At 40.6% G+C, this 25,598-nt stretch overlaps 1 protein-coding gene across 2 annotated transcripts in view; it reads left to right on the top strand.

The window, feature by feature from the left end:
* Window positions 1-315: 315 nt before the first annotated feature.
* Window positions 316-25,598, top strand: part of LOC113446361 (uncharacterized) — a 37,537-nt gene continuing 12,254 nt past the window's right edge. The window contains exons 1-4 of one of the 2 annotated variants that reach the window (XM_026715996.2): window positions 316-905; window positions 13,643-13,804; window positions 16,798-16,864; window positions 18,811-18,874. In XM_026715996.2, coding sequence (XP_026571781.1) covers window positions 13,665-13,804; window positions 16,798-16,864; window positions 18,811-18,874 — 271 coding nt within the window. In that variant the 5' untranslated portion in view covers window positions 316-905; window positions 13,643-13,664. Of the gene's footprint in view, window positions 1,028-13,642; window positions 13,805-16,797; window positions 16,865-18,810; window positions 18,875-25,598 lie in introns of both variants that reach the window. The other variant, XM_087929792.1, reaches the window with a different exon arrangement.

Below are 25,598 nucleotides of genomic sequence, written 5' to 3'. Positions count from 1 at the left end.
TGATTCTTAACGAATGTACCTTTTCTTTATGTATATTGAGGATTTACACCAAGACAAATTCCTTGTGTGTCCAATCACACTTGGCCAATAAAGTATTCTATTCTATTCTATTCTATTCTGTTCTATTCTTCTCACTTCATCTGATGAACAACCGTCAGCTGGGCATTTCAATAAATTAAAATTAATGTAATTAACAGGAAACTCCCTAGGCAAATAATTTGCTTCCCACCCCCCTCTGAGGCTGAATTCCAGGGGTGATTCGACGGCAGGAGAGAAAACATTGTTTGAACTTTAGCTGAGTCACAGGCTGGAAATGAAACTAAGATTGCCGTTCTCACGCCTTCACAATCAACAGGGCTGAACCTCGTGAAAAATCAGGGCGGAAAAGTTAAATGGCAATGCAAAGCGCAGCACCTCAGCCCCAAATCTGCCCGCTCGGACTGCTGTTAAAGGCCAAGGCGAGGGCTCGGCGGCGCCACCGGTGACTCCGTCAAAGGCGCGAGATTCGCCGGCGGCCCCAATGCCTTTAACAGGGCTGCTGTCAGCCCTGCTGACTTTAAGGTCCCAGGAGCGCTTAAGGAGCCTCTCCCTCTCCCCGCGCTCTTCCCACGAGAGTGGCCTACAGTGCCGGGCCGGAAACTTTTAACCGTTGCTCTTTCATACCTGTCTGAAGACGGACAGGTGGATCCTCGGAACTTTTCTGAGGTAGAAGACTAAGTAACCAGGAAGTAACTGCCACCCTGCCTGAGAAGAGTGAGCCTGTTGCCCGCCGCCTACCATAGCCATCTCCCTGATTGCTGTAGGGAGCAAATTTCAGACCCGGTCTTCGGAAGGAAGAACTTTTTCCTCGCTAGCAAAACGAGACGCTCGGGGAGCCCGGAGGATCCATCGCCTCCTTCCTCGTGGTGAGTGTTGCCATTTCCTCCGCCACCTGCAGCTTTCGGGGAGATGAATGAACGCCCTGCATTAACAGCCCTGGCCTCTCCGAAGTCAGCTTTCCCTAACGGGGTGCCCTCTAGGTATCTTGGTAAGCTTCCGAACCCGCTGAGGGTTGTAAGGTTACTAACTTGGGGAAGTGCTGCGTTGGAGAAAGCTCCGTCATGGTCTAGCAGCTGTCCAAGCTAAGAGTTGTAAGGAATCAAAAAGTGCTAGCTTGGGGAAGACCATCCATCCCACAAGATCTGCCTGGATGAGGATGATCTCCAGTGAGCTCAGGAGGCATTGTTGCTTGAAGCAAAAACAGTAAACCGTTTCTCACTTCCACTTGTGGATTTGACCATTTAAGCAATTTTCAACACTGGCAAAATGTTAAGAGTCCTCACTGGAAACAAAAGTTAAGGAGGTAGTTTGAAAAATATTTCAAAAATATTCTAGTTCTGCCCTCGAAGAGGCAGTAATTGCTGAAATAACCGTGGGGCTTTTTAAACTACTCTGTTTAAATTAACTTATTTCGAGTCTACAGAAAACCAAAGTACAGTAGAACAAATTTTGTTATCCTTGTTGACATCTGTCCTACCTCTTTTTCTACCTGTGACTTGATTTGTCTCCAAGGGAATCAGTGGTAAAACTCAACCAACTTAGTGTACTTTGAGATGACCCTTAAGCATTACTTGGAATAAAGAGAAAAACACTACAACAAAGAATGACTTAAGCCTCATGGTTTAAGGAGGAGATGAAGATGTGGGACAAGCAGGAAATAAGTATTTGTTTTAAACTAACCTGCTTTGCCCTCCCTTCTCCTGTTTGTTGTTTTATTTACAATAGGTGTGTTATAGCAACTATAACATGCCTCCACTCCCATCCCTGAGTTGCCCAGTTTCTGGTGAATTATAAGTCAGAGGCATTCTTGATATTTGGCAATAAATCCACTGCTCAAAAAACTCAAAAAAGGGAACACAAAAATAAGACATCCTAGATCTGAATGAATGAAATATTCTTATTAAATACATTGTTCATTACATAGCTGAATGTGCTGACAGCAAAATCACACAAAAATTATCAATGGAAATCAAATTTAGCAACCAGTGGAGGTCTGGATTTGGAGTTACACTCAAAATTAAAGTGGTAAAAAACACAACAGGTTGATCCAACTTTGATGTAATGTCCTTAAAACAAATCAAAATGAGGCTCAGTAGTGTGTGTGGTCTCCATGTGCCTGTATGACCGCCTTATAACGCCTGGGCATGCTCCTGATGAGGTGGCGGATGGTCTCCTGAGGGATCTCCTCCCACATCTGGACTAAAGCATCCCCCAACTCCTGGACAGTCTGTGGTGTAACATGGCGTTGGTAGATGGTGTGAGACATGATGTCCCAGATGTGCTCAATTGGATTCGGGACTGGGTAACGGGCAGGCCAGTCCATAGCATCAATGCCTTCGTCTTGCAGGAACTGCTGACACACTCCAGCCACATGAGGTCTAGCATTGTCTTGCATTAGGAGGAACTCAGGGCCAACCGCACCAACATGTGGTCTCACAAGGGGTCTGAGGATCTCATCTCGGGACCTAATGGCAGTCAGGCTACCTCTGGCTAGCACATGGAGGGGTGTGCGGCCCCCTAAAGAAATGCCACCCCACACCACTACTGACCCACTGCCAAACCGGTCATGCTGGAGGATGTTGCAGGCAGCAGAACATTCACCTGTCACGTCTGTCACATGTGCTCAGTGTGAACCTGCTTTCATCTGTGAAAGGCACAGGGCGCCAGTGGCGAATTTGCCAATCTTGGTCTTCTCTGGCAAATGCCCAACATCCTGCACGGTGTTGGGCTGTAAGCACAACCCCCACCTGTGGACGTCGGGCCCTCATACCACCCTCATGGAGTCTGTTTCTGACCATTTGAGCAGCCACATGCACATTTGTGGCCCGCTGGAGGTCATTTTGCAGGGCTCTGGCAGTGCTCCTCCTGTCCCTCCTTGCACAAAGGTGGAGGAAGCAGTCCTGGTGCTGGGTTGTTGCCCTCCTTCGGCCTCCTCCACGTCTCCTGATGTACTGGCCTGTCTCCTGGTAGCGCCTCCATGCTCTGGACACTACGCTGATAGACCCAGCAAACCTTCTTGCCACAGTTCGCATTGATGTGCCATCCTGGATGAGCTGCCCTACCTGAACCACTTGTTTGAGTTGTAGACTCCGTCTCATGCTACCACTAGAGTGAAAGCACCGCCAGCATTCAAAAGTGACCAAACCATCAGCCAGAAAGCATAGGAACTGAAAAGTGGTCTGTGGTCACCACCTGCAGAACCATTCCTTTATTGGGGATGTCTTGTTAACTGCCTCTGCTTTCCACCTGTTGTCTATTCCATTTGCGCAACAGCATGTGAAATTGATTGTCAATCAGTGTTGCTACCTAAGTGGACAATTTGATTTCACAGAAGTGTGATTGACTTGGAGTTACATTGTGTTGTTTAAGTGTTCCCTTTTTTTTAGCAGTGTATATTTTATCTTTTATTTTATTGTTGCATCAGATGAGTCCACAAAGTCCAACATTCTGTTTCTTGCAGGTATCAATTGTGGGTAGAGGTAGGTGATAGCCTTCCACAAATATACTTAATAGATATTAGAAAATGTGCTGCCAGGGTGTGAAAATATGGCATAATAGGTTCATGAGATACGCTGTTCACAACCCAGCCAACTAATCAGATTTTAGCTAGTGTTTGTATGAACCTGGCCTGTGTGGTTGGTTTACATTTCAGATTGTGCATACTTGGAGTAATCATGGTTTAATTTTTTATGCATTAATAATTTATTGAGAGCAAAACATTAACTATCTTGGCCAATTGCTATTAGTCAACTGGTAGTGTTTTTCCACCAATTTTCCAATCTGCCAGCGTATGATACCAAGTTGTAGTAAGTTAAACTTTTATTTTTTAAAAATCTAGCTAATATGTTTTGGAAGAGGAGCGATTTTTCATGCCTTAGAAAAATCACAATATGGAAGGGTCATAAAATATACTTTCCTCTTCACTTTACAGATGGGTTTCTTTGTCCCATGATTTTCTTAGCCAAAAGCTTGTGGAGAATGTGTCTGGATCTTAGAAAACTGTCACAACTGATGAAAGCTCCATGGGTTGAGCTAATAAAGAAGTGTAAATGTACTGCACTGATTTACAAATCCCAAAATTACTTGCTGGTGTAGAGCAATGGATAACAGCCTGGGTTTCTTACTTTCCTGCAGGTTTAATCTAAATTAAGTTAACTATTCTGTAACTCAACTTTTCTTATCCCAGATACATAGGGGCCAGATATTCCCAGAATTCCCATGCCGCCTAGGGAATCTTTGAAGAGTTCCTTCAAACAGCTACTTCATGTGCTTTCCTCCAATTGTTAGGTTGGGAGTAAGAGGTGTTGATATACAGGCCCCATAGCCTGTATTTACTGTGATTTAGGAATAGGAATAGGTTCTGCTATTGTCCAAACTAGGTTAGCATGGAACACAGCAGTGAGTGTAGTGAGTGGCTTTCTTGGCTGCATTTCCACCCCTGGCTCAGGTCATCAAACCAATTGAGGAAGTTGTGAGCAATACATATAGCAGCACTGGCACCAGGGTGGGCTACTACTGATTCACACCAGTTCAGGTGAATTGGATGTTAATTTTACATCTGGTTCGGTGAACTGGTAGTTGCAATGTCTGGCTGGCCCTCCCCACCCCGTCCCTCCCAGGAGTCTCCATGGCGCCCATTTTGGATCCCAGGTAAGTGTAGCGCCCACATGGAGGCTGGGAGAGGGTGAAAATGGGCCTCCCGGAGGCTGGAGGAAAGCCTCCAGAGCCCGGGGAGGGCGAAAACATCCCCCACCATGGTGCAGGACGGGGACTAGGCCACGCCCACCTAGCAACCAGACAGAGAACTGATTGCTAAAATTTTGGAAGCCCATCCGTGAATGGCATTCTGCTAAACTAATGTTTTAGCCATAAGATTATTGAACTCCTTCAAGATTGACAGTGATGTGGGAAACTAGAGAAGTCCCGTGCAATTCTGGAAAAGGAAAGTCAGTTGAAAAAACTTAGTCCCATCTTGGGGATGGGTTAGGAAAGGCTGACATTTCTTACACTATTGTTCAACTGTTGGCTCATCTGTTCTTCCAGAAATTAAGAGGATTGTATCATTCCTACCTAAGGAGTGGAATACTGAGACGATAACTTCTCCATTTCTGTTTTAAGAGTTATCTAAACTATTGGAGTATTTTTCTGAATATCCATTCTGCAATTCTTTTAAAATTCACCAATTCATCTAGGGGTCACTGTATATCCTAGAATAGATGGCCTTGCTCATGTGCTTTCATGTCTGCCTTACATGTTTTCGATATGTAGGAAGGGAGGGATATTTTCCTTGAAAATATTAATGTAACATTGCTATTTAAATATATTAGAATAGAGCCAATTTTTAAAAAGAGCCAATTTTACATTGCCTTGTAGACTCATGTAAGTTAACAATAATCTAGAAAGTTTAATGTTAAAATATTTAACCCAGAACCTAAAAAGCTAGCACTTTGGCTCAGCCTTCGTTTGAGTTTTAGGGTGATATAAAATTATATCAAGTTCTTTCATGGGGAAATATCAAAAGCAGACCCTAGACAGTCTCCTCAATAAAGAGGCCTTGAAAGCATAAGCCAAGCTGGTCATCATTGTTTCCTGCTTCTTCTGTCTCTTCTAGCATCCCTCCATGAGCTTCTGTAAGGTAGATTTCACTGGTTAGTTGGTTTATCTATCTGCATACCTGGGGAATTTCATAAGAGTCTTCAGGTCCCTCCCTTTCTGTATTCATGGTTCCATTTGGGTGTTCAGTTGGGAGGTAGAAAGAAAGATGAATGTATGAATGATGGGGATTCCCCTCCCCCCCCCAATGTTGGAGTTCTAACTTAATTGGGTTTCTATTAAGACCGTGTGCACGTTTCAGGGACTTTTTAGCTAAGTTCCTATCTGGATAATACCAGTAGCAAGTTCAATTGCTTAGAGGGATAGATTTCTTGTTGAACATCTGCCTAATTATGTGATGATGCACACTGTCACATTTTTTTTTCATTTACATTTATATGATAAAGATATTTTATGTGAGAGAGCCAGAGGATGTTTACATAGTGATAAAGTTAGCAAATGACATTTGTAGACTATCTGTTGGATGAATTACTGGCAGGAAAAAAGAGGAAAGGGGATTGATGTTATAATCTGAACATTACTCAGAAAGGGGAATAAAGTATTTAAATATTGTTTTTCTGAAAGCAAGAATAGGAATATACAACTCAATAGTTACAATAAGGTTCAATTCAGTGCACTTTTCTTAGAAATAAAGCCTGGTGCCAAGGATGGGCTTGTTCATAGGTAATTCTTACTTTCTGTTTTCTTACTATAGAATAAGTTGTATTTGATCTAGTAATAGCAATCACACTTAGACTTATATACCACTTCACAGTGTTTTACAGCACTTTTTAAGCGGTTTTACAGACCCAACAATCAGGGTCTTCATTTTACTGACCTTGGAAGGATGGAAGGCTGAGTCAACCTTCTGCCGGTCAGTATTGAACTCCTGTAGTCAGCAGAAATAACCTGCAATACTGCATTCTAACCACTGTGCCACCACATCTCTATCAATGGAATTTTCTGTCTAGCAAGTCAAAATAATATGCCACTCTACATTTGTAAACTGTACCTTTCAGCATAAACTGAGGTTCTAGGAAGGAAACTGATTACATTCCACTTTTTAAAATTATAACTCAAAAGAAATCTTCTGAATATTTTAAATGATTGACTTGCTAGTTTGTGTCTTTGGGTTATCCATTTTAAACCCAATAGCCATTTATTATTTTTTAAATTCTAATTAGAATACATATTTGATTGCATTTCTTATCCATTTAAAGTGTACCCCTAAAACATTTACTGTGCATCTTAAAATAATTTTATGATTACTATTAAAAATCTATACTATTAAGATTCATCGTGTAAGTAGATTTTCAAGAAAGCAAATTCATCAAAGAGTAAACCTGCCAATTGTGTATTGCTAAATTTGTTTTTCAGAAACAACAGTTCAGTGAGCATAGGTATGTTTGGTTTAAGGGCTAAGTCTTAGATTGGTTCAACATTGACAAAACCAGGAAATGAGAGGCTATTCAAACTGAATGCATATGCCCTCTGGTCAGTAAAGAAATTGGGCAAGTATAAATATATAGAAGATAAAAGGACTTGTTTCTTGAAGGACTTCCTGTCTTCCATTGTATTTTCTTTCATACATCAGTCAACACCTTTTCCTGTAGCAGCTCCTGCCCTTAGAACGAGGTTTCCTTCAAGATCTGAATCATCCTTCTCTGCTGTTGTTTAATGTGCCTTAAAGTCTTAGTTCTTCACAGGGGCTTTTGGCAAAGGAGAGTAAAGACTGTTTGCTTTGTTCTTCTCCAGTTGGTTGTCAGTCTCACCATCTCCTATTTCTTTCAGTTATGAGCCATCCAGAGTCATGGGGAATTGGGCAGCGTTCGAATTTAATTACTAAATAAAATAAAACTGCCAGATTTATCTTTCATAAATAATTGGTCTTTCCCTCTAAACTAGAGGTGTCAAACTCAATTTCATTGAGGGCCACATTAGGGTTGTGGTTGACCAGGGGGGGCAGGTGAATGGGTGTGACCAGCTTGACACTGCTCACTGGGCATGGCTGGTTGGCTGGGCGTGGCCAGCTTTGACACCACTCCCCAAACTGCTGGCATGTTTCTTCTTTGCAATGGGTAGACCAGGCCGAAGGAATGTGGTCTAGTACCTTACATTTTCCAGGATGGCCCCATGGGCTGGATTCGACCACATTGTGGGCCAGATGTGGGCCATGGGCCTTGAGTTTGACACCCCTTATCTAAACCTATTTAGGGAAGATGCCATAGATGAGCATCTCTCTGTGCCATGTGAAAGTGCCAAACCTTACAATAGAAGTAGTTAGAAGATAAAGGTCTCGCCAATCTTTTAGAAGAAGAAAACAGGGACTGAGAAATCACCTCAATAACAATGCATGGGAAGATCTTAGTAAAGATCAACATGCAACAGGTTTGCAGCCCCTTAAAAGGTAAAAGGTGAACCAGCATGTATTAAAAATAGGTTGTGCTATCTTTTTTCTTAACTAAGTAACACCCCTTTCAAGGAACCTCTACATTTAGTAGATCAAGGGAATATTGTGAACATAGTGCACCTAGATTTCAGTAGGGCATTTGATAAACTTGACTACATTCTCCTTTTTGATAAAATGGAATAAATAAATAAATAAAATGGTGGATGATAGACAGTACCTGATCAATAGTAATATTTCTGAGAAAGATCCAGGATGTCCTGGCAGACTCTAGATTAAGTATGAGCGGACATGTTGCAGCTACCAAAAGAGCAGCGTAATCTTGGGCTACATCAATAGCCATAATACAAGGATGCTGAGAAACTGGAAAGATTGCATACTTGAAGGACCAACATAGGCAAGAGGGTGTAGATTTATCCTCCATAATGCCCAAAAGTAGGACAAGAACTAATGAGTAGAAACTTTACAGAGACTGATCCAAATTCAAAATAAAGAACTTCCTGACTATGAGAGTTATTAAACAATGGAACAGCTGGTCTCCTGGATTCACAGGTACACTCCCTCAGTGAAAGTTTTTAAACAAATGTTGGATGGTCTTTTGTCTGATATAGTCTGACGATTCCTGGCCACTGTCAAAACAACAAGACCTGTTTATCCCAGGTCCTTGGGTGGGTGTTCCCAATTCCCAACCCATGGAGCTAGCTGAGAAGGATACTGTAGATGGCAGTATAAAAAGCTGCTCAGAGATCAAGAAGGACAAGAATAGATGCTCCATCATCATCCTGGCTCTGCCACAGGTCATTGGCAAGCATGACCAAAGCTGTCCCAGTATTAAATCCTAGTCTGAAACTAATCTAAATAATCAATTGCAAGCCAACCGCCTTCTCAACAATCTTCACCAAAAAGGGAAGATCAAAGATTGGTTGATAGTTATTGAATTTCCTTTAGCAACCACAACTGAGATCAACAGTTCAGTCATTAAGGAAAGCACTCACTAAGTAAACCAAAACTGTGGTTATAATCTCTTTTCAGCTTTCCTTTGCTTTATAGACCTGCTAAAGTCTTAAATGCAAGTATTGATCACAAAGTTAGTTTTTAACTCTGTCATAACCGTGAATGGTTGCTAAATAACAAGGCGGTCACAAAACAAGGACTACTTGTATTCTGTATTGCTCCATAAGGCAGTAGAGCCATTGTGTTAAAATTATAAGGAAGGAGGTTCAGGCAAAATATCTGGAGGAATTGAGTGCATGAATGGTAAATCAGGGGAATACGCTGTCACATGAAGTATGAATTCTCACTCACTATAAGTATTCAAAGACCAGATGATAATCTATGAGAAATACACCAGTGGATCCTGCACAAGCAGGGGTTGGACTAGATGACTTCTAAAGCCCCTTCCATCCTTGCAATCCTCACTTCTAGCAGCCTTTAGCTTCATATACCTGATTCCGCTTCCTCTTACTGACCTTGTGTTTGTGAAATAGGGAAGAGATTTTGAGAGCATGCAGGGTGCTGCAGATTTGACATCTCAGTACCCAGGTTCACTCCTGGGATTTTCAGTTCCATCCTATTTGCATTACATTTTGCTGTTCCTTTGATCCACCTTGTCATCCTTCTGAATGGAAATATGATTTTTTTCCCCCATCCCATATTGCAGAGAAAGAGATTAGCCAACAACTGCTGTCACTCTTGGGTGCAAGTATGTCATGAAATAAAACAAAAATGTTTTCTGCAACAGAAGGGATCTTTTTTAGTGTTAACTCTTCTATTAATTACACAGAGGATACCTACTTTTCTAAAAGGTGCTATGGCATAGAAAGCTGCATTGGATCAAGTCATTCTACTGGATCATTTGATTCCAGATTTTCAACACTGATTATTAGCAGCTTTCTAACTTTACTTAGAGATAAACAGGGTAGAATATGAGCCATTCTCTTGTAAAGCATTTGTTTTTCCACTGAGCTATAGCCATCTATAAATCTAATTGACTGATTAATTTACACCGGGTGCCAATAAAAAGTTCCTTCTCTTCCTTGCACTTTCCTTTCTTCTCAACTTGCTCAAGCCATAACTGGGAGGGACAATTAAATCAAGTCTGTCCTGCTGGGATTCCTGTATTGCTCCCTCTGGCTCACCCAAACTGGATTATCCTGTTTGTCATTTACAACACATGCCATTAGGGTGACTCCAGCAGCTTCTTCTTGGTGGTCTCAGTATTGTACTGCATTCTGCCATGGAAAATTTGGACAAGCAGTGCCTTCCCCTCTCCCTTTTTAAAAAGAGCTTTTTAAAGCAATGCCAGTCCCCCAGGAATGCTGCTTGCCCTAATATGTTACATCTGTGCCACCTTGTTTCTATTATACCTCCAGTGCTAATTTTCTTAATTGTCTGTCATTTTTAAATTAAAATGAACAGACAGCTAGCTAATGGAGTGTTTAATCTTTTCTTGGGAGACTATGCCATTATTTTTAACAGACCAGTGATGGGACTCAAAGATCATCTCCTAGCATTGTCTCCTGGGCCTTTTCCATCCTGATCTCAGGTGTGGAACAGTAGGATCCTGTCACTAATTCCAGACTATGTTAAATAACAGTAGCTACCAGCATTCATTCAAATCACAGCTAGAATAATAGTAATAGCACTTAGACTTATATACTGCTTTACAGTGCTTTACAGCCCTCTCTAAGCAGTTTACAGAGTCAACATAGAAAAATAAATTTGGGTCCTCATCAGTGGTGGGATTCAAATTTTTTTACTACCGGTTCTGCGGACATGGCTTGATGGTCATGTGACTGGGTGGGTGTAGCCAACTCAATGTCATTCACGTCAAGGGGTGCCTCACCTGGCCCCTCCCCTCCCAGACACTCCTTGTCACACCCAGCCTCAACGTATCTATAGTTCTGTAAAAATGTTGTTCACCTTTTTTTGACTTTATTACCTACATACTATGTACTATGTACTTTCATGGACCACTGAAAGGAGGAAATGGCAACAGGCTTTTAAGGGGCTGCCAGAAAGAAGGGGGGCAATGTATTTTCCACAGCACCAGAAGGCAAACAAGCAATGCAGGGAAACTGAACAAACAGAGAAGCAACCTAAAACTAAGGAGAAACTTCCTGACAGTGAGAACAATTAACCAGGGGAACTGCCTGTCTCCAGAAGTTCTGGGTGCTCAATCACTGGAAGTTTTTAAGAAAAGACTGGACAGCCATTTCTCTGAAATGGCATTATGGTTCCCTCCAAGGTCCCTTCTAAGTGTTATTCTGTTATTCTGACACCTTTCCCAGGACCTCTACTCAGAGTCTGGCATCCCCAGTTTTCCTGCCTGAGCTGGGGGTTGGACTAGAAGACCTCCAAGGTCCCTTTCAACTTTGTTAAACACACATTTATTTATGCTGTGGACTATAGACACTGAATGCATGTAAATCCCTGAAAAATATGTGGTAGCCCTGGGCAAAAGAAAGACTGTCATTCTAGGTGCAAGGAAGGTGTAAAATATTAATATATGATAAATAATGGAACAATTTAAAATAATAGCACAGAGGGTTTTTTTCTCTCTCTCTCTCTCTTTCTTTCTTTCTTTCTTTCTTTCTTTCTTTCTTTCTTTCTTTCTTTCTTTCTTTCTTTCTTTCTTGTCTCTCTCCCTCACACACACACATTCTCTCTCCCTTCCTATTTCTTTTTCTTTGTCTTTCTTTCTCTCCCTTCCTCTTCCTTTCATGCTTTCTTTTTTCTCTCCCTTCCTCTTTCTTTCATTTATTTTCTTTCTTTCTTTCTTTCTTTCTTTCTTTCTTTCTTTCTTTCTTTCTTTCTTTCTTTCTTTCTTTCTTTCTTTCTTTTTCTTTCTTCTCTCTCTCTCTCTCTCTCTCTCTACCTAGGGTAGAAAATAAATGAATAGGGGATACAGAGAAAATAAATTATCAATGGGTAAAAGGATGAATGGAGCCCATCAGAACTTTTTATATTAGAACTGAATTGGAGAAAGATGCTTTACAAGTAGTCCTCAACTTACAACAGTTCATTTAGTGACCATTCAAAGCTACAGCAACACTGTAAAAATGAGCTATGACTGTTCTTCACACTTACAAATGCTGCAACATCCTCGGGGTCACATGATCAAAATTCAAATACTTGGCAACTGATTCATAACTGTTGCAGTGTCCCGAGGTCATGTGATCATCTTTTGCGACCTTCTGACAAGCTGAGTCAGTGGGGAGGCCAGATTTACTTAACATCCATGCTACTCGCTTAACAGCTGCATTTATTCCCTTAACAACTGTGGCAAGAAAGTTTGTAAAATGGGGCAAGATTTGCTTAATAAATGTCTCACTTAGCAACAGAAACGTTGGGCTCCATTGTGGTCGTAAGTCAAGGTCTACCTCAGGTGTGGGATGCTACTGGTTCTGCCCGACTCTATAGAACCGGTAGCTCTGAAGAGCAGCAGACACAGAAACAGTTCTGTGTTTGCTGCTGTTTGGCCCACCTGCCCACCTGGGTTGTTACCTGACCTTTATTTCCTGCTTTTTCAACCTCAGCTGCTTTGCGTGGCACAGCTGAGGTTGAAAAAGAAGTAAAAAAGTGGTTTTTGAAATGCTGAGCATCTGTGCACAGTGCTTATCAGCTGTCTGGGCAGCAAAGCTTATGGTGTATTACACACGCGCGCAGCTAGCACAAAACGTAATTACTGAACCAGTAGTAATGCCGGTTGAATCGCATCCCTGGTCTACCTGTACAACTATCTCAATTTTTTTCCCTGTGTTGAGCCCAGGAGTGTCTACCCTGATCGGCAGAAATCTCTTGGGCTTGTCTGTAGCAGTGACTGTTATCAGGTCCTTTTTCGTGCAGGTGCCAGGAACTGAATCATAACTTTCTGTGTGCAAATATAATAGAATTCTTTTTATTGGCCAAGTGTGATTGGACACACAAGGAATTTGTCTTGGTGCAAATGCTCTCAGTGTACATGACAGAAAAGATACATTCGTTGAGAGTCAAGAATCATAAGGTACAACACTTAATAATAGTCATAGGGTACAATAAGCAATCAAATCATACTAGGAAACAGTATAGATCGTAAGGATACAAGCGACAAAGTTACAGTCATACAGTCACAAGTGGGAAGGGATGGGCTATAAAGAATGATGAGAAGGTTAATAGTAATAATAGTGCAGACTTTGTAAATAGTTGAACGGTGTTGAGAGAATAGATGACTTCTACCATGGAGACATGGGCCCCCTGAAAACTGCAATGGGGAAGGTCTTAATTTGTGATCCTCACCTTGAGAATAAGTTCTGCAATAGAATAGAATAGAGTAGAAATAGACTAGAATAGACTAGAATAGATTGGAATAGGAAAAAACTGTTCTTGTGTCTAGTTGTTCTGATGTGCAGTGCTCTATAGCGTCATTTTGAGGGAAGGAGTTGAAACAGTTTATGTCCAGGATGTGAGGGGTCTGTAAATATTTTCACAGCCTTCTTTTTGACTCCTGCAGTATACAGTTCCTTCTAGTGGATTTCTATGCATTTCATTTGTTATTGTAAAATCATACACATACTCCCATACAAATCCTTTTGCATATTTTATTGTTTTATTTATTTCTTTCAGTTTCACTTCCCTCTGTGGATTTATGGATGCTCATCTGACAGAGAACATGGAGCTCACACCATTCTTCAAACTCCCATCTTCCCAACTCATTGGAAGTTTAGGATCTGTTGCTCCCATCGTACTCATGATCCTTCTGCTGCTTCTCTGTTTTCCCTTTAAAAAGTATGCAATTGTCTGCCTGATCTATATTGGGATGTCATGGGTGGAGAAGGGAGAAAGAGACTATTTATTTATTTATTTATTTTATTTTTGTCAATTGCTTACAAGATAATAGGTGTAAGTAAAAACTTCGTTATGAATACATGGATACATATAAGAAATAAAAAAAACAAAAAAAAACAATAGGACAGGGATGGTAGGCATGTTGGTGCGCTTATGCACGCCCCCTACAGACCTCTTAGGAAAGAGGTGAGGTCAATAGTAGACAGTCTAAGGTTAAAGTTTTTGGGGTTTGGGGAAGAAACCACAGAGTCAGGTAGAGTATTCCAGACACTGACCACTCTGATGCTGAAGTTGGGAGGCAGGATGTACGTTACTGAGATAATGGGTAGATTATTTGCTTCTTAACTTGCTTTTTAAAAAAGTTTCTACCAGACATCGATAATCACTCACTTTGACCCATTCAGATACTCATATGAGTGAAATGAATTTTGACTCAGTCAGATAATTAGTTCCGTATCTTCTGCTTACCCCAAATTATAAAGTAGAGGACACTGTCTTGTAACAATTATTTGTATACCTTATTAATAATATTGTACCATTTCTCTAAAAAGAACCAGGGAATTGAATTCCAAGCAATAAGATTTGTGTAATAGCAAATCAATTGAAAAATCCAGAAAAAGCAAAAAGCAAATACACATGTCAATTGGCAATTATACTATAATGCGACAAATGTTGCATTAAAAATATTTTGTTGCATTATTATTTCAATAATGGTCTGAATTAAAAAAAATGTCCTTAATTGTTAGCTAAAACAAATATGGAACCACTAGCTGGATGGCTCTATCCTCAAGACACTGCATTTTGGACCATGTTTTCTGATAGTCCCGTAATTAGAATCTTCTTGTTCAATCAGGTGATGTGGAGATAGGAACTGTATCACCTTTCCCAATAAAATTATTATACAGAGTTTGGGCATTCTTATGTGTATCCCATAAAAAGGTGGGGTTTAGCCAGGGGTGGGATGTTACTGGTTCGGCCCGGTTCTGAAGAGCAGCAAACCGGTTCGCTGTTACGACCTTTTGCTTGCCTGTTTGGGCCACCCACCCACCCGCCCGGGCTCTTGGCTGTCCTTTATTTCCTGCTTTTTCAACCTCAGCTGCTTTGCGCAGCACAGCTGAGGTTGAAAAAGCAGGAAAGAACAGGATTTTCAAACGCACATCCATGCACAGCACTTGTCAGCTGTCTGGGCAGCACAGCTGATAGGTTTTTTTTAAAAGCTGTACACGCGTGTGCAAATTGCACTCTCACCAAACTGGTAGTTACACCAATTGAATCCCACCCCTGGGTTTAGCCCATTAAGAAGCACACTTCTTTGGGCCACAATCTACATTGGTAATAGCATGTGACCTTAAAGACAAAATGGATGGTGGTATAAGATATTGGTAAAAGATGTTGTCTATAGATTTTATTTATGATAAAATAGTTCTTAGCACAGTCTTTTGTTCCCTTTGGATCTGTTGGGTTAATGGGCCAGGCTGAGTAGCAATTGTGGAATCTGCACATGTAGAAACCACTAGATTGTAAGTTCTGCTCCAGACAATGTAACTTTTATAAGTCTTAACATGACCTCCTCAAGAGTAACCTGAACATTCATGTGCATACAGTGAAGATAACTTAGTCCAGGGCTGTCAAACTCCTGGCCCACGGACCAGATGTGTCACGTGCTGGCCACGCTCATGCCCAGTTAACTGAAGGGGGGGAAAGTCTCGTTACATCACGTGACGCCGCCGTGACGACATGAGTTTGACATCCCTGCCTTAGTGGATTGCCACTGAGATGAAGTATCTGCCACTTGATTTTGCTAAGCATTGTTAGCATACTTTCCAGAACTCTTTTTGTGGGCATCATGCAATTGACTAAGCTTGTACAGTAAGTAGTCCCTTACTCAGTTGCTGGATATTCTTAGTAAGACAAAAATGCAGCAGTAGGGGGGACTCTTTGCATGGAGAAAGTCTGTACTTCAGTTCCCGAATCATTTGGGGTGGGGTTGATTTTATTTTTATTTTTATAACATATAAAACAACAAATAAAACCATCTTTCAGTTATACAGTGTGTTGGTTTGGTATATATATCATGTGCACAATATCTGTAACCCTTTCCTCTTAATTTTACATTCGTATTAGATTCTAATCAACATTTCATATCATATTATCTCATTATTGTACCATCATGAAAAATTAAATTTTATTTCCAGGCTATCTTTAAAAGCAAATCTCAATTTTTACTAAATTATATTCATAATATACTCATAGTATAACTTATTCAAAAATAATTATAATATATCATTACTATTATAATATATTTCAATTTCTTACTCTTCTATCTAGCCATTTATATAATAAATCCCAAATCTTATAATACTCCTTTTCTTCTTGTTCTCTAATTGCTAATGTTAGTCTACTCATTTCTGCACATTCCATTATTTTCTTAATCACCTCCTCCTCCATCGGAATTTTCTCATTTTTCCAATTTTGAGCAAATACAATTCTAGCTGCAGTTAAAACATTAATAATCAGATATGTTATTTCTTTACTATAATCTTCAGATAAAATCACCAATAAAAATATCTCTGGTTTTAAGTCTATATGCTGTTTTACCATTTTTTCCAACCATGTGTGTATTTTAGTCCAATATTTTTTAGCTTCTGCACATGTCCACCACATATGGTAATATGACCCAGGTATCGGATGACATTTCCAATATTTCGCCAATTTATCCTTAAACATTTGTTGAACTGTAAAATATTCCTGCCTCAAATTGTAAGCTTAAATTTAAGTAAGTACATCAAAGATTCACTGTTTGCTCAAGAAACAAATTGGAACAATGCTCTGACTTGTATATTACAGCTTCTTATGCTAAGGTCTGAAATATATTTTCTCTGTTATTAATGAATGCAATCCCTTCATAATGAAACCTTTGTGTTTTTATTCAGGAAAAAGCATCACTTGTCTATCAGAACCAGGAAGAAGGACTTAAGTATGTCTGAACTAATCGAACTGGTGAGTGTTTCTAACACTGGTATTAAAACTTGATTGAACAAATCAACCAATTACTTCTAACCAGTGTGAGATGGAGTATTTACACTTGTAAAACGATGACAGTTGTTCTTGCTTTTTGATCAAAGCCTTTAATTGTTATATTTATTTTACAGATTGGGAGCTGTTTCCTGTGTGTTGCAATAAAGTTGTATCAGTTTTACAAAGAAACAGGATCTTGCTGGTTGCAGCCTCAAAGTTACAGAATACATTTCCCAATGCATTTCTTATATATCTATAAGTGGAATGAATAGAATCATAACAAAAATTCTTTGCAGAATAAAATCTCAAAAACAAGAGTTGGATGAACCAGTTCAGCAGATATATACAGTATTTTAGATACATGTATATTTAGTTCTGCTGAATATATACATATATATTTAGCGGAACTAATATATATATGTATAGCTAGAAAATATCTTTGGGGAAAGGATAGACCATCAAAAAGGCTCTTTTTTTAAGTGACCATTTTTGTCAATCCAAAAGATAAAAACATCTGGAGAAGATTTTTTGATGGAAATTTTATTTCCAGGTCCGTCAAGAAAATCACCAATCACATATATACCTGTAGATATTTGAGTGTTACAGTATACATAGATTCTTCATGAATTTTGTAAGCTGATCTTCCCTTTGTAGCATATGGCCATATACAGTGAAACTGTTCAGTTGTTCCTTTGATCAAAGTCCTGATTCTTCTTGCCTTCAGAAGTTGCGAGTGCTCCAGGCTTTTAAGAAGAGATTGGATAGCCACTTCTCTGAAATGGCATAACTCTATTATTCTGTATTCTTAATAGTAAATTCAGGCTTTATGGAGAGCATTCCCTGTTATTCTTTACTACAAACCTGCAATCTGTGCAGTCCTGTATTTGTAACATGTTAAATGAAAAGAAATATTTCTTTCTCTACGTGTTTCGGTATATCCAGTGAAATACATGAGCCAAGAAGATCTCAGAGGGTGTTGCTAAGACTAGTAAGCTCTCTAAGGTAACATGGCTGTGCTCAGTTTCCAGGCTGGCCCTCTCATTGGCCAAGTAATAACCAATGTAGATTCTTCTAAAAATCACTCTAGTCTTCAGAAAAGCATGTTGGAACTATTAGTAGCCTCTAGATGGCAATAGAAACTCAACAATATAACCATCCTGCTACATCAGAGCACAGGACTTTTTAAAAGATATCATAGGATATGCGCCACTAGCCAACTAGCTTATCAGCATGTGACTCTGGAATAAAACAGCAAAATATTCATTTCAGTTTTATAAGGACAATGAAATTCCCAATTTTAATTTTCTGATATTACATTGCCACTTAAACATCACCTAATATAGGCAGCACAGTGGTAAAAGAATAGATGTATGAGTATGCAGCATTAATGGGAATTGTTGTTTGGTTCAGTGGCTTGTCCTGAACGATGTTGCCCAGAAGAATTCTAAGCTGATGTATCCTGGGCTCAAAAATGCTTCCAAATTAGAATTCTGTCCCTACTATTTTTTACTGAATAATTTGTTCTACGATGGTGTTCTCTTAACCAGCAGTTGACCACTTCCTCATTGTCTAAACTTCTAAATATTATCATTTTTATCTCCTTTTACATTCTTGCAAGTGTTAGCAGCAGAGGAGTTGTTTTCCAAGTTCTCTTGATACTGCTGTCAAAAAAGGGTGAACTGTGATTAGAACTTAAGAATGTTTTGCTCATGTAGCAGTCCAAAAGTAATCACAAGAAGGCTGTTTTGACTGTTTCTTGCAGAGCTACTCAACAAATCTCTTGGGATTTATTTATTTCTTTTAAAAAAAGAAATGTTTTGCATATATGGCCTTGTTAAGCCTCTTGTTTAGCCAGCTGTTACTTGTCAATGTCCTCTTATTTGGGAATCTATACCTTGACTCATTAATCTGTTTGGTTTCTTATGCAGACAAAATTGGAAGATGGGTTGTCTCCAGAAAGGGAGTCTCTTTCAGATCAAAGTTTGCACAAAGGTAAGGTGGCTGGACATGAAGTGCTTTGGATACTTAAAATAGGCTGTGTGTGTAAATAAGTACTCTTTTTGCAAAACACATTGCACAAGGAATCTCATTGACTTTCAACTTCTCTCCCAAATTGTTGTTATGATTCAAACATCAGAGCTATCCACATTTTTTCTTGCCCCCTTTCTCTTCCCAACGGGTAAATAAGTATCTCAGTTTTCTCAGGAGTTTTATTTTTCTCTATATTAAGCCTTCTTCAAAATACAGTGACAGGAATGTGAGCTTCATTGGAGTTGGTCACTGGAAAGTCTCAATTGAGACTTTCAAGAAGAGATTGGACTGCCATTTGTCAGAAATGGTGTAGGGTCTCCCGCTTGGGCAGGGGGTTGGACTAGATGACCCACAAGGTCCCTTCCAACTCTGATTATCTGTATCTGTAAACAGACAGTAACTTGAACTTCCCCTGAGTGAACTTTTCCCCTTATATGAGTAGATTGCATTCACTCATATAAGGAAAGCACAATGTTGCAAATTTCCAAGATTTATTTCTGATAATAATGAGTGTCTTCCTTCTCTAGGCTAGACTAAGGAGTATTAAGTTAAAATTCCTGTGTGTTTGGAAACAGTTACTCCTTTTCAGCCTGAATCCATGAAGTTGTTAATGTGAATGAAAAAGGCAGGAACTAAATGAACGTGGGCTTGTCTTAAGGAAGTGTGGATTACAATAACAAATCAAAAATTGCAACAGAAACACATGTAATAGATTTACTTTTGTATAAAATGCATAGGATTGAGCTACAGGTGGGAATATTTTGCAATGACTAGAGCAAGAAAAAAATGCTTGGCTCTGCTATTTAGCTGTACATAAACCTCGCCTTTATTGTCATGGAGGGCATTTTGGTAATAATTTTAGAAATCTCTATGAAGTTGTTGCATACAGGTAGTACTTGGGTTCTGATGGCAATTAAGACTGGGAACATTGTCACTAAGCAAGCCCATGTTACTTAGCAACAGCTGTTTCTGCATTTCCCAGTTACCAACATTGAGCAAGGATGGGGGCGGGGTTGTTACATGAGGTCCTCACATGATTGCAGCTTTCTGCTGGCTTCCCCACTGACTTTGCTTGTGAAAGGCAAATTATGATCAGGTGACTGGAGCTGCCACAATCAGAATTCTGAGCTGGCTGCAGAGTGCTTGCATCACAATCATGCGATTGTGGAGTGCTGCCAGAGTCAGAACTTTGAAGACCCAGTGTAACTACCACTCATTCAACACAGCCAGAAGTTTGAAATGGTTGCTGAACGAGTAGTTGTTAAATGAGGACCATCTGTACTATACTTCTTACTGAGTTATAGGCATACTTGACTACGAAAGAAGCTGGGAGCCCCTGTAGAATATTTTGGTCCACGGCAATGCAAAGAATGTAACATTAAACTAGTTGTACAGATCAACATTCATTTCAGTAGGGAACGCGTGATTCTTCAGAATAGCCAGAAGAGTAGTTTTCTGAAAAAAATTGGGCCATCTGAACTTTGATGGACATCTCCTATAATGGGGGTTCACATGAATCTTCTCTTAATTGGTTGGGTAGCCTCTGTGCAGTTTCCATGTGTCCCACAACTATGCCCTTTCAGAAGACTTTTCTCCTGTTTAGCATACAGTATTTCTGCTCCTGAGATGGCTTTGGCTTCACTGTTTGCCCCAGGACTCAGGAATAGGCAAACCCTTTATTTGCAACTGCAAGACAGCTGACAATTGGAATGTGCCTGAGCCTTGACAGAGGATCAAGATTGATTGTGTCTTCCTGTCGTTTAGCAAGCATTTGCCTTTTCTATTGGTGATCGTGTATAATCTCTTTATAATGTTTATAAACTACGAAACAGTAAGATGGATTAAAGTTTGTGTTGGGTTTTCTTCTGCTGTTGCAATTAGGGCTTCTTCCCCATGAGCTCTGGAAGTAGAGGGTCCAGTGGGCAGGGAGAGACTGTAGACTTCTCAACATGAGGCAGTTTTTTGGCCACCTGAATAAAAGGCTACTGATCCCTTTGGTTTCTAACTATGACTTTTACTGAGTTGGCTCACACATCTTGAATCCTGCTGCACTGTGTGACTGGTTTTTGGAGGGAGATCTGCTAGAATTTAAATCCAAATGGCCTCTTCTCGGAATCTCTTTGCTCTCTTCCCTTCTCCCCTCCCTCAACCAACCCAAAGCCATTGGGATGCAATTATTCTATACAGTAATAGGAAGCAAGATCAGGATAAGTATGTACTGCTGTGGACTCGGTCATGCAAAGGCTAAGGAGTTGAAAACTAAAACACTTGAAGATTAGCAGTCTGAATTATCTCTGTATAAGGAACTGCCTAGTGCTTTGGCAGAGTTTCAGACTCCTCCATTTAATCTCCCTAAGGGCCTTTCTCTCTTTGTTTCTTAGCATCATACAAACATCTTCTGGCAACATATTTTTTCTGCCACAATGCCTTAGCTCAAGCTTGAGATAGCCTCTTTGTAGTTAGCTGTACTGGAACTAACATATTGTTTTTATTTTTTATTTGATTTTTATATTTGATTTGTCAATCGCTTACAAGATAATAAGTATAAGTATAAACACGAGTAAGAATATAGGAAATAGGTACAAATAAATGGGGACAATAGGACAGGGACAGTTGGCACGATTGTGTGCTTATGCACACCCCTTACAGACCTCTTAGGAATGGGGTGAGGTCAATAGTGGATAGTTCGAGGTTAAAGGAGTGTGGGTTTGAGGATGTAACAACAGAGTCAGGTAGTGCATTCCAGGCATTGACCATTCTGTTGCTGAAGTCGTACTTTCTGCAATTTACATTGAGTTTGTAACTGTTGTGTGCTCTTGTATTGTTGTGGCTGAAGTTGAAGTCAGCAGCAACCAGTGGCAGTTTAAGGGTGAGGGCAATGTGTCATGCTTCCTGTTTGTCTTCTAGGGATGGCCCATAGAAGGCAGGATGGCCCATCACCTATTTGTCATTGAGGCTGGTATTTCATATGCTTCCTCCCCTCGAGCCCCGGCTGCTGTCCTTTAGATCCTTTTTCTTCTGGAGGGAGATAGAACAGGGGAGAGCTACCAGGTGCTTCCTACTTAAAGCTCCTCAGAAGAGCTGAGCAGCTAATATATAGTGTGGAAGGGTTGCATTGACAAGACTGCTTTACCAGATAGCATCTTCACACACATACACAGGCTTTTGGATGGCTTCCTTTGGGAACAAACAGCTGATTGGTCAGCTATAACAAGGAAAAGCAGTTTCTTCTGTTTTATCATGCAATATACCCAATATACCCAAACCTAGTTCGTAGGTTGATTTGTGTGGTAAAGGAGGTCAACTAGTGAGGAAGGAGTATTGGTTTAGTGATCTTTTGAAAATCCACTGAATCCATGTTAAAACAAACCCACCTAGCAGCTGATAGGCTGAAGAAGTTGTATATTAAACATCAAAACCATTCTTGCTTTACAAACAGCCCTGACACTACATATGTCAGCTATCCAATGCATGTAGCTCTATTTGAGTATGATAGCTGGCAAAACTGAGGGATCTACCCATTTGCCAAACCATCCACTAATCACAGCACTGTTGTGATGCTTCCTTCTGGCTGGTGATAGTGATATTAGGAAAAGGGGAGGGAAGCAAAACCACATTTTAACCAACAGCTGCACTCAGCGTGCTCTGGCACACCCAAGACACTGTTATCTGGCAATAAGTCAGAACCTTAGAGGAAGATAAAGATGGGCAGCATAGAAAGTAGATTTTAGGCTGCTCTAGTTTCTTTTAGCTCAAGGATGAGCAGAGAGCAATTTAGGAGATCTGTGGAGAAAAGCTTTCTGAAAGACCACCAAGAATAATTGGTGACCCAGAGGGTTTGGGTGATGCTTCCCCAAAGTGATTTCTTTTATTGGCTTCTAAAATAAATGTTGGTTGCATTGGACTTGTATGACATTTCACTTTCCACAGGAGCGTGAGAAAGAATTGTTTTCCCTCCTTGCCTTTAGCCAGCCGTGCAGGCCAGCAGTGAAAGGGGAAATTCACTTTCCTGCTGAAACAATAGCTTTTCATCCGCGAATAGCCTTATGCCTTTAAGGCAATGCTCCATAGAGATATATATCCTTCCCTTCCAGATCTGAACTGGGTGTTCAGTTTGTACGCTTGCCAACTTTTGGAAAATAAGAAAGTATGATCTTTAGGAGCTTTCCTCCACCATTGTTGCTTGAAGCAAAACTCCTACATAAACAAGGTGTGTGTGTGTGTTTGTGTGTGTGTGTGTTCATATTTTTAATGGAAATTAAAGGCAAACACATTTGAAAGCACACTCACATCTCCAGGCTAGTCTTTGGTACGATCTAAAAGTGAAGGCATCTCCTGTTAAAGCTTGCAAGGGAAAAAAAATCAAATTAATTAAAAAAAAAGCAAGCTAAACCAGAGCCATGAAATAGGTGACCTATATAAGTAAATAGATCTGAACTATTTTAGATTAACTTTTCTGTATCCTTGTTGCTATATGAAATGCTTAACTTTACAGCTCAGTTTTTACAATGCTATGTTTATAGCATTGACCAAGACTGCAGCCTTCTGAACCTCTGGAAATAAATTCTGCAGTACCCACTGAATGAATACGGCATATAAATTATACTGCTAACTTGAACAGTGGTCTGCTTTGATTGGACAGGTTTTTCAATAAGAATAAATAATTCATGGCTTAGAGATACTTCGATGCAACATTCCTACTTTTGTTTCTGTCCTATCCGCAAACAATATTGTATAGCATTCTTTTTCAGTATAGTGGAGAAACGTAAAGGATTACAAGACAAAATGCAATGGAAGAACAGTAAAAACAGTCAATAAAAAACAATAGCAAAAAATAAAAGTACCCAACAGGTTCTTTTAATCTGTTATTGAAAAGCAGGTGGCAGTTGTGACTAGGGGAGCCTTTGCACAACTTCACGTTGTGAACCAGTTGCATACTTTTCTGGATTGTGAGGTCTGTGCACAGTCACTCATGCCCTGGTCCTCTCCCCGTTGGATTTCTGCAGTGTGCTCTACATGGGACTACCCTTGAAAAGTATTTGGAAACTACAACTTGCACAAAGGAAGGAAGACGGACAGTTCTAGAGGCCCTTGGGTGGCACATGTGACACCACTGTTACATGAACTTCACTGTTGTCAAGTTTGCTTCTGGGTCCCATTCATGATACAGATAGTTCACAACTTACAACCAGGGGTGGGCTGCTACCAGTTCTCCCCAGTTCAGGTGAACTGGTTGTTAATTTTATGGCCGGTTTGGTGAACTGGCAAATCTGATCCTGGCTGGCCCTGCCTACCCCACCCCACCCCACCCCGCCCCTCCCAGGAGTCCCGTTTTGGATCCCAGGTAACACAGCCCATTTTGGATCCCAGGTAAGTGCAGGGCCCATGTCAGGGAGGGTAAAAACAGGCCTCCTGGAAGCTCCAGAAGGCTGGAAACTGACCTGTTTCCAGCCTCCGGAGCCTGGGGAGGCCATTTTCGCCCTCCCAGAGGCTCAAGGAAAGCCTCCAGAGCCTGGGGAGGAGGGAACCCCCGCTGTGGTGCAGGAGGCAGACTAGGTCACACCCACCATGGCCATGTCCACCCAGCAACTGGCAAAGAACCAGTTGCAAAAAATTTTGAAGCCCACCCCTGCTTACAACCATTTGTTTAGCAACTGTTCGAAGTTACAGCTGCAGGGAAAAAAGTGACTTATGACTATTTTTCACTTTATGACTATGTTACAGGATCCCCACCATCACGAGATCAAAATTTGGACCCTTTGCAACTAGCATGTGTTTGTAATGATTGCAGTGTCCTGGGGTCTCCTGATCACCTTTTGCAACCTTCTGATAAGCAAAGTCAATGGGGAAGCCAACTTAACAACTGTCTTGCTTAGCAACAGAAATTTTGGGCTAAATTGTGACCATAAGTCAAGGACTTATGCTCATCATCTTTAAAGCCCTTTATGGCATGCTTGGTTCCTTACCCCTACGGAACTAACCTCATTCTAGCAGAAAGGGTTTATTTTAGATCCCATCAGCCACAGAATTTAACTTTTAATCTCTTTATCCTCATTTCAATGGAGTTTTAAAGCATTTTTAAACTTTTGATTATAAGCTTCCCAGAGCTGTTGTGAGATGGGTGAGTTATTTAAATGAATAAATAAGGTAATTTTTTTTTTAACTGTGTCCTTATACTGGGCATAGGGATGATCTGGATGTGAACTTAAATGTGATTGTCTGTCAAGCATTCTTCTTAACACCTTTCGGCCTCATCCACATGGCATGGCACTATCCTCCCTCTCCCCCCACTTCCCCTGTTTGGTATTTCAGCAGTACACTAAAGGAGAGGCCACCACTTAAATCCCTTGTGCCACCCTTAGCCAACGTTGTTTCCTGACTCTTGACTAATGGCAGAACTGATCCCGAGAGCTGCAGTTCTTTATAGAAAAAAAAACAAAACCTGACACTCTCACACAGGGGTGTCAAACTCAAGGCCCGGGGCCAGATCCGGCCTGCGGTGTGCTTAGATTTGGCCCACGAGACCTCCCTGGAAACAGCAAAGGAGCAGCCTGCAGCGCCTCTGCCAGTGAAAACAGAGCTTGGGGGGGGACTGTGCGGAGCCCTCCTGAGCTCCATTTTCGGCTGCGACGACTCTGCAACACTCTGCCAGCGAAAACAGAGCTGGGTTCTCAGAAGCAGGGCC

The sequence above is a fragment of the Pseudonaja textilis genome, chromosome 1, assembly GCF_049901715.1.
Source record: "Pseudonaja textilis isolate UNSWEBS1 chromosome 1, rPseTex1.2, whole genome shotgun sequence".
NCBI lineage: Eukaryota > Metazoa > Chordata > Lepidosauria > Squamata > Elapidae > Pseudonaja > Pseudonaja textilis.
This window is presented reverse-complemented; position numbering and strand designations above follow the sequence as displayed.